The 14291-nt window shown below is 45.0% G+C and overlaps 1 protein-coding gene across 3 annotated transcripts in view; it reads left to right on the plus strand.

Moving 5' to 3' along the window:
- Nucleotides 1-14291, plus strand: part of LOC105466851 (coiled-coil domain containing 69) — a 43284-nt gene that overhangs the window by 15832 nt on the left and 13161 nt on the right. For 2 of the 3 annotated variants that reach the window (XM_011715949.3, XM_011715947.3), the window contains exons 2-4: nucleotides 2081-2153; nucleotides 6244-6350; nucleotides 9504-9591. In XM_011715949.3, coding sequence (XP_011714251.2) covers nucleotides 2081-2153; nucleotides 6244-6350; nucleotides 9504-9591 — 268 coding nt within the window. Of the gene's footprint in view, nucleotides 1-2077; nucleotides 2154-6243; nucleotides 6351-9503; nucleotides 9592-14291 lie in introns of all 3 variants that reach the window. The other variant, XM_011715948.3, reaches the window with a different exon arrangement.

Below are 14291 nucleotides of genomic sequence, written 5' to 3' on the forward strand. Positions count from 1 at the left end.
ATAATCTACAAATAATCTACAAATACAAAGTTAGGCCAGGTGCAGTGGCTCACACCCGTAATCTCAGCACTTTGGGAGGCCGAGGCAGGCAGATCACAAGGTCAGGAGATCGAGACCATCCTGGCTAACATGGTGAAACCCCGTCTGTACTAAAAATACAAAAAATTAGCTGGGCGTGGTGGCAGGTGCCTGTAGTCCCAGCTACTCAAGAGGCTGAGACCGGAGAATGGTGTAAACCCGGGAGGTGGAGCTTGCAGTGAGCTGAGATCAAGCCACAGCACTCCAGCCTGGGCGACAGAGTGAGACTCTGTCTAAAAATAATAATAATCTACAAATAGGTTTTTTCAGCATCCTCGTTTATCAGCCCATATCAACTCTCCCATTAAAAAATATTACTCATTTGGCCAGGCACAGTGGCTCATGCCTGTAATCCCAGCACTTTGGGATGCTTAGGTGGGCAGACCAGTTGAGGCCAGGATTTCAAGACCAGCCTGGCCAACATGGCGAAACCCCGTCTCTACTAAAAATACAAAACTTAGCTAGGTGTGGTGGCACATGCCTGTAGTCTCAGTCACTCTGGAGGCTGAGGATCACTTGAACCCAGGAGGCAGAGGTTTCAGTGAGCCGAAATCATGCAATTGCACTCCAACTGGGCAACAGAGCAAGACTCTCTCAAAAACAAAAGAAAAAAGGTTGGGCGTGGTGGTTCACGGCTGTAATCCCAGCACTTTGGGAGGCTGAGGTGGGCAGATCAAAAGGTCAGGAGATCGAGACCATCCTGGCTAACACAGTAAAACCCCATCTCTACTAAAAATACAAGAAATTAACCAGGCAAGGTGGCAGGTGCCTGTAGTCCCAGCTACTTGGGAGGCTGAGGCAGGAGAATCACTTGAACCCAGGAGATGGAGGTTGCAGTGAGCTGAGATTGCACATCTGCACTCCAGCCTGGGCGACAGAGCAAGACTCAGTCTCAAAATTAATTAATTAATTAATTAAATTTTTAAAAAAATTACTCATTTATGAAATCTGGGAGCCACTGACACTGCTTTGTGATGCAGAAAGCCCTTTTGTATTAGTTATTCCTCTTAGAGGTTTGGGACTTTCAGCCCCACCCGACAACCTCTGGGGAGGGGAGAGGGACTAGAATGTCAAGTTGATCACCAATGGCCAGTGGTTCAATCAATCATGCCTACGTAATGAAGCCTCCATGAAAAACGCAAGAGGATTGGGTTTGGAGAGCTTCCGCATAGCTGAACACGTGGAGGTTCCGGATGGTGGCCCCCAAGGAGGGCATGGAAGCTCCCACCCTTTCTCCCATACCTTGTCCTATGCATCTCATCATCTGCATCCTTTGTACTATCCTTTATAATAAACCAGTCACTGTAAGTGTCTTCCCAAGTTCTGTGAGCCACTCCAGCAAATTAATCAAACCCAAAGAGGAGGTCAAGGAAACCTCAACTTGAAGCCCATCTGTCAAAAGTTCTGGAGGCCCAGACTTGTGACACTGTCTCTGGGTAGGTAGTGTCAGAACTGATGTCCGCTGCAGAGCTGATTGTTTGTTTGGCGGTGGTGAGAGCCCCTCCCACACACACGGAAGTCTTGCATGTGGATGCTTATTGTGGTGTGAGAGCAGAAGAAAAATGGTGTGAGTTTTCTCCAAACAAAACTCATCTCTGAATTGAGGGTCGGGAGGTTTTTAGGGCACCTCAAGTGCATAGCTGGAGTGAGAATAATAGCAGGTCTGGCCAGATCCTGGGAGAAGAAAGAGGTGGTCTGGGAGGCCCCCAGGGATGGCAACAGGAGCCAGACTGCAAGGATCTAGGGACAGGTCAAGCAGTGTCAAACTCCCCCTTGGGTTTCCCTGACAGGGATGAGAAGTCCTGTTCTAGGGCCCCTCCCCTGGTAGAGGGTCTGCTGCCTGGGGCTGCAAGGCAGCCCTAATGCACAGGGCATGGGGCAGGGTCTAGTGTAACTGAAGGTCCTGCCTTGCCTTTGGAAGAATCGCATTGTAGCAGCCCATCCTTGCATTGACCTCCCACCCTCTACCCACACCTCACTGTTATCTCATTTCTTCCAGAAGCGCCAAGAACCAGAACCAGACCAGCCACCCAGACCAGAGCCCCAGGAATTAGGTCCCCTCAATGGGGACACAGGTGAGTAGCCAGCCCCACAAAGGCCCCAACCGCCATCTATGAGGTTTCCTACCTTATAATCAACACAGATGATATAGCTACTGAAATATCTCATGAGATCTTAGATAGGTTACCTTAATAGGAGTATTGTGTCTAAAATCAGGGAGGTAATAGTCCTGACCTGTGCTCTTCTATTCTGGGCTGTTGATACCACACCTAGAGTGCTATATATGTTTCTAGAAAGTACATTTTTAAAGGGATCTAGAAAAAAATTGGAGGGAGTGCAATGGAGCAAGATCAGACTGGTGAAGAATCTGGAAAACATGTCCTATAAGGAACAGTTAAAGGAACAGAGAATGTTCATCTGGAAAGAAGATGTGGCCATAGGGAGGGAGGGATGGGAACAAGGGTTGAAAAACTGTTGGGTACTATTCTTAGTACCTGGTGACAGGATCATTTGTATCCCAAAACTCAGCATCACCCAATATACCCAGGTAATGAATCTGCATGCGTACCCCTAAATCTAAACAAAAGTTGAAAAAGAAAAAAATATATGTATAAAATAAGTTAAAATCAATTTTAATTTGTAATGGATTGTCTGGGAACCTTCTAATTTAAATATGTAATTTTCTTTTTCAAATGAATACAGCTAAATACAATGAAATAGTATTTATTTTGTTTTGTTTTCTTTTCTTTGAAATTTGCGTGGTGTGAAAATAAAAATTACTACATCCAGAAAAACATATATGTTGCCATAAAACAACAGTTTTCTCCACGTGTCTGAAGTGCCCTAATGGAGAAGAAAGATGAGCCTTGTTTAGTGTGATACAGAGGTCAGTATTAAGGCCTCAGGGTAGCAGCAACATGCAGGCAGAATTCAGCTCATTCTCAAAGAATGTTTTGTGTGGTTGCTGATTTAAAACCGTCAGAGCTACCTGGTAATAGGAGGAGCTCCCTATCTCTGAAGGTGTTTAGTTACAGCCTAGAGGCTTTTGGGAATATTGTAGGTGAAGTTCAAGTACCGCGTAAGTAATTGAACCACAAAATCCAATCTGATTGTATATAAGAATTATCCAGGCCAGGTGCAGTGGCTCTTGCCTAAAATCCCAGCACTTTGAGAGGCCAAGGTGGATGGAATGCTTGAGCCCAAGAGTTCAAGACCAGCCTGGGCAACATGGTGAAACACTGTCTCTACCAAAAATACACACACAAAAAATTAGCTGGGCATGGTGGCGTGCCTGTAGTCCCAGCTACTTGAGAAACTGAGGTGGGAGGATCATCTGAGCCAGGGAGGTTGAGACTGCAGTGAGCTGTGATTGCACCACTGCACTCCAACCTGGACAACAGAGCAAGACCCTGTCTCAAAAAAAGAAAAATTACCTGGAGAACTTCAAAGATGCAGATTCTAGGGACCTACCACAGACCAAATAAATAAAAATCTCAGTGGGGCTGAAGAAGCTGCATTTTTAATAAAATATATATATGTGCTATACATATATTCATTTTTAATCTTTATTTTTATATTTTTGAGACAGAGTTTCGCTCTTGTTACTAGGCTGGAGTGCAGTGGCAGGATCTCAGCTCACTGCAACCTCCAACTCCCAGGTTCAAGCAATTCTCCTTCCTCAGCCTCCCAAGTAGCTGGGATTACAGGCACCTGCCACCACGCCCAGTTAAATTTTTTGTATTTTTGGTAGAGATGGGGCTTCACCATGGCCAGGCTAGTCTCGAACTCCTGACCTCAAGTGATTCACTCACCTCGGCTTCCCAAAGTGCTGGGATTACAGGTGTGAGCCACTGCACAAGGCAAAGAAAGACAGATAGATTGATAGATAGATAGATAGATAGATAGATAGATAGATAGATAGATAGATTGATTGATTTCTAATAAGCTTCTCTTCAGTTGGGGTCAATCTGGTACTAATCTTGTGGACCAAAATTTGAGCCAAATGAATTCAGGGATTCTCTGAATTCAGAGAATTCAGAGAATTCAGGGCTCTCTGATCTTAACTGTTGCCATCACCTGACCTCTGTCTATCTGCTCATGGCCTCTGGGACTCAGTGGCACCAGCTCACTCCTCCTGTCCTGACAGGATTGACCAGCATTGGGGTCGTCCTCATCCTCACATTTCTTCCATATCCATTGCCAGACCTTGCTTATGGAATTTTCTAATAATAATCCTAACATTAATAATAATGCCAACAACACTAGTATTAGGCTCTAATGCTTGTCGTGAGCACTGATAAATATTTAGAGAACATTTCCTGAATAATAAGGAACATTTATTGAGTACTTCCAAAGTGCCTGGGCAACCACCATGTTGCCCAGGCCGGTCTCAAACTCCTAGGCTCAAGCAGTGCAGACTCGTTGGCTTCCCAAAGTGCTAGGATTACAGGCGTGAGCCACTGCAACCCGCCTGCACCAAGTATTTTTGTTTTTTGAAACGGAGTCTCTGTGGCCCAGGCTGGAGTGCAGTGGTGCCATCTTGGCTCACTGCAACCTCTGCCTCCCGGGTTCAAGTGATTCTCCTGCCTTGGCCTTCCGAGTAGCTGGGATTTTTTTGTATTTTTAGTAGAGACAGGGTTTCACTATGCTGTCCAGGCTGGTCTTGAACTCCTGGGCTCAAGTGATCCACTCACCTAGGCCTTCCAAAGTGCTGGGATTACAAGTGTGAGCCACTGTGGCTGGCCTACATTTCGTTTTGTGCACAAGCAAGCAGGATAAGGTGGTAGTTAGGAGTATTTGCTGTGGAAACAGATTGTGTAGGTTCATATCCCTGCTTCCTTAATTTTGAACTGGGTGACCTTGAACAAGTAGCATGACTCCTCTGAGCCTCAGCTTCCTCGTCTGTAGGTTGGGGGTAATAACATTACTCACGACTATTGGGTAGCTGTGAGGAGCAGGTGAGTCAGTCATCCCTCTGAGGTACTTGGAACAGTGCTGGCCATGTTGCAGGCATGGTAAGTTCTCAGTCCTCCTACCCTGCTTTTGTTATTTTTATTGCCATTGTTTCCTGATTTAATCATCTCAGCCTCACTCATGTGGTAGGTGCCATAATTATCCTGATCCCATGTATTAGGTAACTGAGGCACAGAGAGGATGGCCACTGCCTTAGGTCCCACCTAGCATCTGATAGACTCGGTGGTGTGGCATTGGCGGAGCCTGTTTTGGAGTTTCCTTAAGCAGGGACTAGGCATCCTGGTTGTGTTTGCTTCCTGCTCTCAAGTAGCACCCTCTACTACCAGCTGAGGAGATGATAAAGGTGAGGGGCCACACGCTCAGATGCTCATGGGCCCCAGCAGGTAAAGCAAATGACACATGGCCCTTTGTATACATTTTTAATAATAGCAGGAGGTGAAGACTGTAGCCAACTGCAGAGCCACATCTTGGCCAGCCAAAGAGGAGGCAGCTGCTTTTGGGTCCAGCCCATGGTTGACATGAAGGCATACATTGCCAGTTCTTCTTTGGATTCTTCAAGAAAAATTGGAAATCAGAATTCTTAAGTAAAAACTCCCCAGTTGTTAATCATCAACAACCAATTTTTAAATTATTATTATTATTTTAGAGACAGGGTCTTGCTCTGTTGCCCAGACTGGAGTGCAGTGGTGTAGTCATAACTTACTGCAGCCTCGAACTCCTGTGCTCAAGCCATCCTCCTGCTTTGGTCTCCCTAGTAGCTGGGACTGCAGGTGCATGACATCATGCCCAGCGTTTGTTTGTTTGTTTGTTTGTTTGTTTAAGAGAGAGGGTCTCACTATGTTGCCCAGTCTAGTCTCCAACTCTTGGTCTCAAGTGATCCTCCCACCTCAGCCTCCCAAAGTGCTGGGACTACAGATGTGAGCCACCATATCTGGCCAGCAACTGATTTTTTTAAAAATGGGATAGAACATGGAGACCCGGGACAAAATGAGACCATTGGCTTATTCCTTGAAAGGGATCTCCAAATCCAAAGAGACTTGAGGGGCTGTTTCTGGAGACTGGTCCCACCTGAGATCATTCTTGAGGCAGAGACCAGAGTTCTCATTCCTTAGCCCCATTTCCCACACGCTCTCTGCCAGCTCTGACTGTACTTCCACTCTGTGAGATTTTTTTTTGCTTTTTCATCTCTAGCTGTAACTGTCCAGCTCTGTGCATCAGAGGAGGCTGAGCGGCACCAGAAGGATGTAACCAGAATTCTCCAGCAACATGAGGAGGAAAAGAAAAAATGGGCACAACAGGTAAGTCCAGGTGCCCCCACCCCCTGTCTTTCTCCTGCTCAGCTAACTTTGGTGAATCCCAGAGTGAGTGCCTACCTTAGGTTTTTGTTGCTGTTCTAAGAGTCCCTTACTCATTTTGCCAAGAATGGAGTCCTTTATCTGTTGAACACATACTTTTATCAGGGCACTGTGTGCTGGGCACATTAGTTAAAACAAGCAGAGCTGGCAGCTGCTTTCATGAAGCCAAGAGTTTATTTGGGAAGAGTAAAAGCTGTTGATGCTGCTAGATTAATTGCCTTTCTGGGCCCACCTCATGGTTGGGCAGGACCACGGAACTCATTCTGGCTGATGCGTTGTAGAAAGAATAACCAGTGTCACTTCTAGGGCAAGCATTTAGTTGCCAGTTCAAGACCCTCAAGGTCTTTCCATCTAGCTAAGTGACAGGACTGTTAGAATGGCCGTTCCGGCCGGGCGCGGTGGCTCAAGCCTGTAATCCCAGCACTTTGGGAGGCCGAGACGGGCGGATCACGAGGTCAGGAGATCGAGACCATCCTGGCTAACACGGTGAAACCCCGTCTCTACTAAAAAATACAAAAAACTAGCCGGGCGAGGTGGCGGGCGCCTGTAGTCCCAGCTACTCGGGAGGCTGAGGCAGGAGAATGGCGTAAACCCGGGAGGCGGAGCTTGCAGTGAGCCGAGATCGCGCCACTGCACTCCAGCCTGGGTGACAGAGCCAGACTCCGTCTCAAAAAAAAAAAAAAAAAAAAAAAAAGAATGGCCGTTCCATCAGCCTCATCTCTGGATGATTATCCCTGGATAATTCCTGGGCAGCAGAGCTCCCTGCCACACAAAATGGGTAGGTAGTGAGGGCAGAATAAACCTTTTGTCTTAAGCCACTGAGACTTTGCCATTGTTTGTTATGGCCGCATGATTTAGCCTATCCTGACTGAGATAGGACATCAGACGCTAAACACAATTACACAGAACTACTTATTGCAATTATAAGTGCTATGAAAAGTTTACAGTGCCATGAAAGGACACAATAGAACCAAGGCTGTGGGATCAGAGAAGCCTTGACCTTAGCCAAGGCTGTGGGATCAGAGAAGGCTTCTCTAAAGGGATGATACTGAGGCTTTAAAATTACCCAGAAATGAAAATTGAGGGACATTCTATAGAATTTCCCGCCTATATTAGTCAAATGTCAAGGCCATGAGACATGAGGAAAGACAGGGGAACAATTCTAGATTGAAGGACACTAAGCGATGGGATGACTGAATGTAACCTGCAGTCCGGGATTTCCTTTTCCTCATTCTAACTTGGTCACTCACCCTTCACCTCTCTTTGCCTCCATTTCTTCCTTTACCAGAGGGAGTGGGTAGAGCAGCAGGAAAGATTTGGTGGTGTACACAAGTTTTCTCTAAATTTTCTTTAGTTTAAATTATAAATATGAAATATGTTCAGGTAAATATTCAAAATTCTGAAATTTAAAGTCACTTCTTTCAAATGGATCTGGGCCAGGCACACCTATAATCCCAGCACTTTGGGAGGCCGAGGCAGGCAGATCACCTGAGGTCAGGAGTTCGAGACCAGCCTGGGCAACATGGTGAGACCGTCTCCACAAAAATACAAACATTAGCCAGGCGTGGTAGCGTGTGCCTGTAATCCCAGCTACTTGGGAGCCTGAGGCAGGAGAATCACTTGAACCCGGGAGGCAGAGGTTGCAGTGAGCTGAGATCACACTACTGCATTCTAGCCTGGGTGGCAGAGCAAGAATCTATCTCAAAAAAAAAAAAAAAAAAAAAAAGGCTCTGTAGTTATAAACTAATTGCTCTATTAAATTGCATGGTTACTTGTTACTAAAAGATTTTCTGCTAGATTTTATTCACTCAGTCGACTTGCTGGGGGAGATTACTGTGTGCAGGGAGGCTGCGGCCTCGGCACTGCCAGGGGTACAGGGAGAAATCAGGTCCAGACCCTGCCCTCAGGTGTTCGCTGGGTGGAAGACTGCAGGGAGTGCCCCCATACACATTAAAATGGTCTTAGCTTAGACGCGTTTTTCAGAAACACACCTTTTATGAAAGGTAGGTTAACTGTATGCATCTGCCGGTCTTTAGTTTGTTTTGGTAGAGTTACCATGGTGATGTCATTTGGCCCTGACCATTACCTGTGGAATCCTTAACCTTGAGACTTGAAGGGCCCTAGGAATTGTCAAGTTGAGTCCCTTCATTATATAGGGGAGGGAGCTCATTACACAGGAACTTAGTGGTATGCCAGGGCTAGAACCCCTTTAAGTCATGCCTTGCCTCTGGACATGCCCCATCAGCTGGACCTTCCAGGTGGCAAAGGGACTGGAAAACATCTCAAGTGCAGGACAGTGAGAATGGCTGGCAGGGTTCAGCCTGGAGAATAGAAACGTTGGGAACACGGGCCACTGTGCTCAGATCTCTGAGGGGCTGCCTGGGTTGAGGGAACAGTCTGGCTCTGTGTGACCCCCAGAGGGAAGATCTGGGACCTGATGGTAGAAGTTGGAGGTCACTTGCAACAATAAGCCTTATGCGAGCAGAGAAACACCATAGAAGGCTTCCTGCCTTGAGTAAGCATCAGGATTAGAATACTCCCAAATCCGGCCGGGCACAGTGGCTCACACCTGTAATCCCAGCACTCTGGGAGGCCGAGACGGGTGGACCACGAGGTCAGGAGATCGAGACCATCCTGGTTAACACGGTGAAACCCCGTCTCTACTAAAAATACAAAAAATTAGCCGGGCGTGGTGGCGGGTGCCTGTAGTCCCAGCTACTCGAGAGGCTGAGGCAGGAGAATGGCGTGAACCCGGGAGGCGGAGCTTGCAGTGAGCTGAGATCGCGCCACTGCACTCCAGTCTGGGCGACAGAGTGAGACTCCATCTCAAAAAAAAAAAAAAAAAGAATACTCCTAAATCGTTTTCCAGGTAGATAATTCTGTGGGAACCCCTTGCTAAACCCTAAAGAAGGCAAATTCTGCCATGCCTGCTGTGTCTTGGAAGTCTCGTGTCCTCTCTGGGCATGGCATTCCCATCCCTCAGAGGAAGGGTTAAGACTCCAGTCACCAAGTTCCACACAGGCCCAGGTGAGCAGATAAGAGATGCTGTGCTGATCCTGCTCAACTTCAGTCCTGCCCGGGACTCTCTGCCCCCAGGTGGAGAAGGAAAGGGAGCTAGAACTTCGAGACAGACTGGATGAGCAGCAAAGGGTCCTGGAAGGAAAGAATGAAGAGTCCCTGCAAGGTAAGGGTAGAGATGTTCCACTGGCCAAGGGGTGGGAGGCGCTTCCTTCTGGCCCCACTTGATGAGTTCACCTGGGCACTCCCACTGGTCCCTCCCTCTCTGTCTGGTCCACAAGCAATTGACTCAAATCAACAGGATCCTTGGCCCGAGAGGGATGATAGACTTTTCCTTTGGGGCATGGCTTTAAGAGGCTGGCATCAAGCTTTCTTTTTCCTTATTTGAGAGGTGTTTTTTCTTTCCATTTAAAAAGCAATGCATATTTATCAAGGGAAATTTGGAAAACTCAGACAAATAGAAGAATTTTTAAATACACATATTCCATCCTCACAATGATGGTAGCTCTATTTATTGTTAGATTGATTATTTTGAAAAATAACTTTCTTTCCTCTTATATCACCAAATGTGATCATCATAGAAAATTTGGAAACTCTAGATTAGACAAAAAGATCTTACAGCACAGTGGTTAAGATCTCATTCTTGGCTGGACATGGTGGGTCACGCCTGTATTCCCAGCACTTTGAGAGTCCAAGGTGGATAGATTGCTTGAGCCCAGGAGTTCAAGGCCAACCTGGGCAACATAGCTGGATAGCAACATGCTGTCACTATGAAAAATAAATAGATGATTGATTGATTGATTGATTGATTGATAGATCTCATTCTCTAGAACTCCAGTCCCTGGGTCTAAACTTCAGCTCCACTGCTAACCAGCTCTGTAAACTTGAAGAAGTTACTTTACCACCCCAATAGGTTCTTTGTAAGAATTAAACAATTTAATGATAGATAGACAGAGATAGAATTTAGAACAGTGTGAGATACTTAGCAATAACTTTTAGCACTGATTTTATTATTGAGAAAATTTAAATCATAATTCCACCCAGAGTTAACCACTGTTATCCCTTTGCTATAGATTCTTTCCGTTTCTTTTTCTGTGTATATACATAGAATATACATCTATACACACACACTTTGGGGAGGGGAGGTAAATTATTTTTTTCACTTTGTGTTGCATTAGCATCTTCTCATTAAGCTCTTCTATACCAAGAGTTTTAGTAACTACATAGCATTCCAATGTGCACCCTTGTTCATTTAACTGAGTCCCTTTGTTAGGCATTTAGGTAATTACAAGATTTTTGTCATTGTTTATAACAGTAATGATACTTACATAATGAACCCCGTTTTGTAAAATCTTTGTCACATTCATTATTTCAGCTTTAGAATAACATCCTAGTAGAATTGGTGTGGCAAAGTTTATGTGTATATATATATTTTTATTTTGGTAAAGTAGGCATAAGATTTACCATTAGTGACATTTAGTACATTCACAGTGCCATCACTCCAAAAGGGAACTCCCACCCACCAAGCAGTCACTTTTTTTTTTTTTTTTTTTGAGACAGGGTCTCACTCTGTTGTCCAGGCTGGAGTACAGTGGCACAATCTGACTCACTTCAACCTCCGCCTCTTGGGCTCAAGCAATCCTCCCACCTCAGCCTTCTGAGTAGCTACAGGTGCATGCCACTATGCCTGGCTAATTTTTATATTTTTTTGTAGAGATGGGGTTTGCCATGTTTCCCAGGCTGGTCTCAAACTCCTGGGCTTAAATGATCCACCACTTCAGCCTCCCAAAGTGCTGGGATTACAGGCATGAGCCGCAGTGTCTGGCCTAAGCTGTCACTTACCTTACCACTAGCCCCTGGCAACCACCAATTCACTGTCTTTCTCTATGGCCTTGTCCATTCTGGACACTCATATAAATGGGATTGTATAAACCATATGATCACCCACATGTGACTTCTTTCACCTTGGAATGTTTCCAAGACTTATCTGTGTTGCAGCATGCATCTATACTTTGTTTCTTTTTATGGCTGGGTAATTTGCTGTTGCACAGACACACCACACTCTACCCATTCATCATTAGTTGATGGACACCTAGGCTGTCTCCACCATTTAGCCACTGTGAATAGTGCCACTGGTACAAGCACCTGCTTGAACAGCTGTTTTCAGTTCCCCCTGGGTGTACACCCAGGAGAATTGCTGGGTCATACGATCATTCTGTGCTTAACTTTTTGAGCAACTGCCAAACTGTTTTCCACAAGAGCTGTACCACTTGTGTTCCCATCAGCAACCCACAAGAGTTCCAATGGTGGCACATCCTTGTCAACGCTTGTTATTTTCTGCAACACTTGTTGCTATCCTAGTGCAAGTAAAGTGGTATGGCATTGTGGTTGTGATTTGCGTTTCCCTAATGCCTAATTCTGTTGAACATCTTTTCATGTGCTTCTTGGTGACTTGTGTATCTTCTTTGGAGAAGGTCATGTATGTTACTGATGTTATTGAAATTGACCTTGAAAATGCTCTACTGATTTTTCCTTTCATCATCAGTATTCGCATGACCTTTCCTCAGAATAATTTATCTACTTAAAACATGGCTGTGGCTGGGTGCGGTGGCTCATGCCTGTAGTGTCAGCACTTTGGGAGGCCGAGGCGGGCGGATCACAAGGTCATGAGTTCGAGATCAGCCTGGCCAACATGATGAAACCCTGTCTCTACTAAAAATAAAAAAAAAAAATTAGCCTGGTGTGGTGGTGTGCACCTGTAATCCCAGCTACTTGGGATACTGAGGAGGCTGAGGCAGAATTGCTTGAACCTGGGAGGCAGAGGTTGCAGTGAGCCAAGATCTCACCACTGTACTCCAGCCTGGGGGACAGAGCAAGACTCCATCTAAAAAACCAAAACAAAACAAAACAAAACAAAACAAAACATGGTTGTGATTATTTTATACATCAAAGTTTATATCCTGTTCTTTTCATTTAACATTGTATCAAATATGTTTCCAAGTAATTATGCTACTAAAATTTTTATAAAGGCAAGACCATAAAGTACATGGCTTTCCTTATTTCTTGTGTCTAGACCTCTAGATCTCAAAACAGCTTTTGCATAATGTTGCCCATATTTCACATTGTGTCCTTTGATTTACCCAAATGGAATAACTAGAACAGAGGTCTGAATGATTTTAAGAATCTTGAAACATATTGCAACATTAGCGCACATTATTGCAAACATTGCGAAATGGAATTCAAGTCCTTGCCTGGAAATTGAAGAATTGTGGTTCTGTGTGTGTGTGTGTGTGTGTGTGTGTGTGTGTGTGTGTGTGTGTTTGCTTTTGTTGTTTTTGTTTTTGTTTTGAGATGGAGTCTCGCTCTGTCGCCCAGGCTGGAGTGCAGTGGTGTCATCTCGGTTCACAGCAATCTCCGCCTCCCGGATTCAAGTGATTCTTCTGCCTCAGCCTCCCGAGTAGCTGGGATTACAGGCGCCCGCAACCACGCCTGGCTAATTTTTGTATTTTTAGTTGAGACAGGGTTTCACCATGTTGGCCAGGCTGGTCCCGAACTCCTGACCTCATAATCCGCCTGCCTCGGCCTCCTAAAGTGCTGGGATTACAGGGTGAGCCACCTCGCCCAGCCAAAGAATTGTGTTTTAATAATACCATACCCTGTTGAACTGGGGCTATCACTCAACCTCCTTGAATCTCAGTGCAGTTTCTCTCTCTCTAAAATCTACCTTCTGTACCTCACAAGACTTTATGGGAAAACAACTTTATTATCCAAGCATTGCTTTGATATTATTTTTAGTGTTATAAGAAGAATTTCCTACTGTAAAACCCAAGGGAGAAGAGATTGCCTGTCTTGAATTCTTCCCATCAGTCATAATTCTTCTATAGTTATTTTTAAATTGCTTGGCACATATTAAGTGCTACATAAGTCTATAATGAATGAATGAAAGCATAGCATGGTGGAAATATATGAGATTTTATACGTATGGGGAGAGGTACACAGATAAGAGACTAGTGGTGGTTTTCCACATTCGATGACCCTTTGTTGTCTTTTTAAAATTATCACATAGTAAAATTGACTGTTTTTGAGGGGATGTGCATTTTCATAAATTCTAATGCATGTATCAATTCTTTTTTTTTTTTTTTTTTTTTGAGACAGAGGCTCACTCTGTCGCCCAGGCTGGAGTGCAGTAGCGCGATCTCGGCTCGCTGCAACCTCTGCCTCTTGGGTTCAAGCAATTCTTTGCCTGAGCCTTCCAAGTAGCTGGGATTACAGGCACGTGCCACTATGCCCGGCTAATTTTTGTATTTTTAGTAGAGACAGTGTTTCACCATCTTGGCCAGGCTGGTCTTCAACTCCTGACCTCGTGATCCACCCACCTCGGCCTCCCAAAGTGCTGGGATTACAGGCGTGAGCCATTGCGCCCAGCCACATGTATAGATTCTTGTAACCATCGCCACAATCAGGATACAAAACAGTTTTATCACCCCCAAAAAGCTATCTCAAACTACCCTTGCATTCACATCCTCCTCCCACCCTAAACCCTGGCAATTATTGATCTGTTCTCCATCTCTGTAGCTTTGTCTTTTCTAGGCTATTACATAAATGAAATAATACGATACGATTTTTTTATATTGGCTTCCTTCACTCGTCACGATGCCTTTGACATTCATTCCAATTGTTGCATATCTCAGCAATTCATACTTTTTCATTGTGGAGTTATATTCCATTGTTTACTCATTCACTGTTCCAGGACATTTGAGGCAATTATGAATACAGCTGTTGTAACATTCTTGTGCAGGCTTTGTGTGGACATAGGTTTTCATTTATCTTGGGTGAATACACAGGAGTGGGATAGGTCATATGATG

The sequence above is a fragment of the Macaca nemestrina genome, chromosome 6 (assembly GCF_043159975.1).
Source record: "Macaca nemestrina isolate mMacNem1 chromosome 6, mMacNem.hap1, whole genome shotgun sequence".
In the NCBI taxonomy this organism is placed as follows: domain Eukaryota; kingdom Metazoa; phylum Chordata; class Mammalia; order Primates; family Cercopithecidae; genus Macaca; species Macaca nemestrina.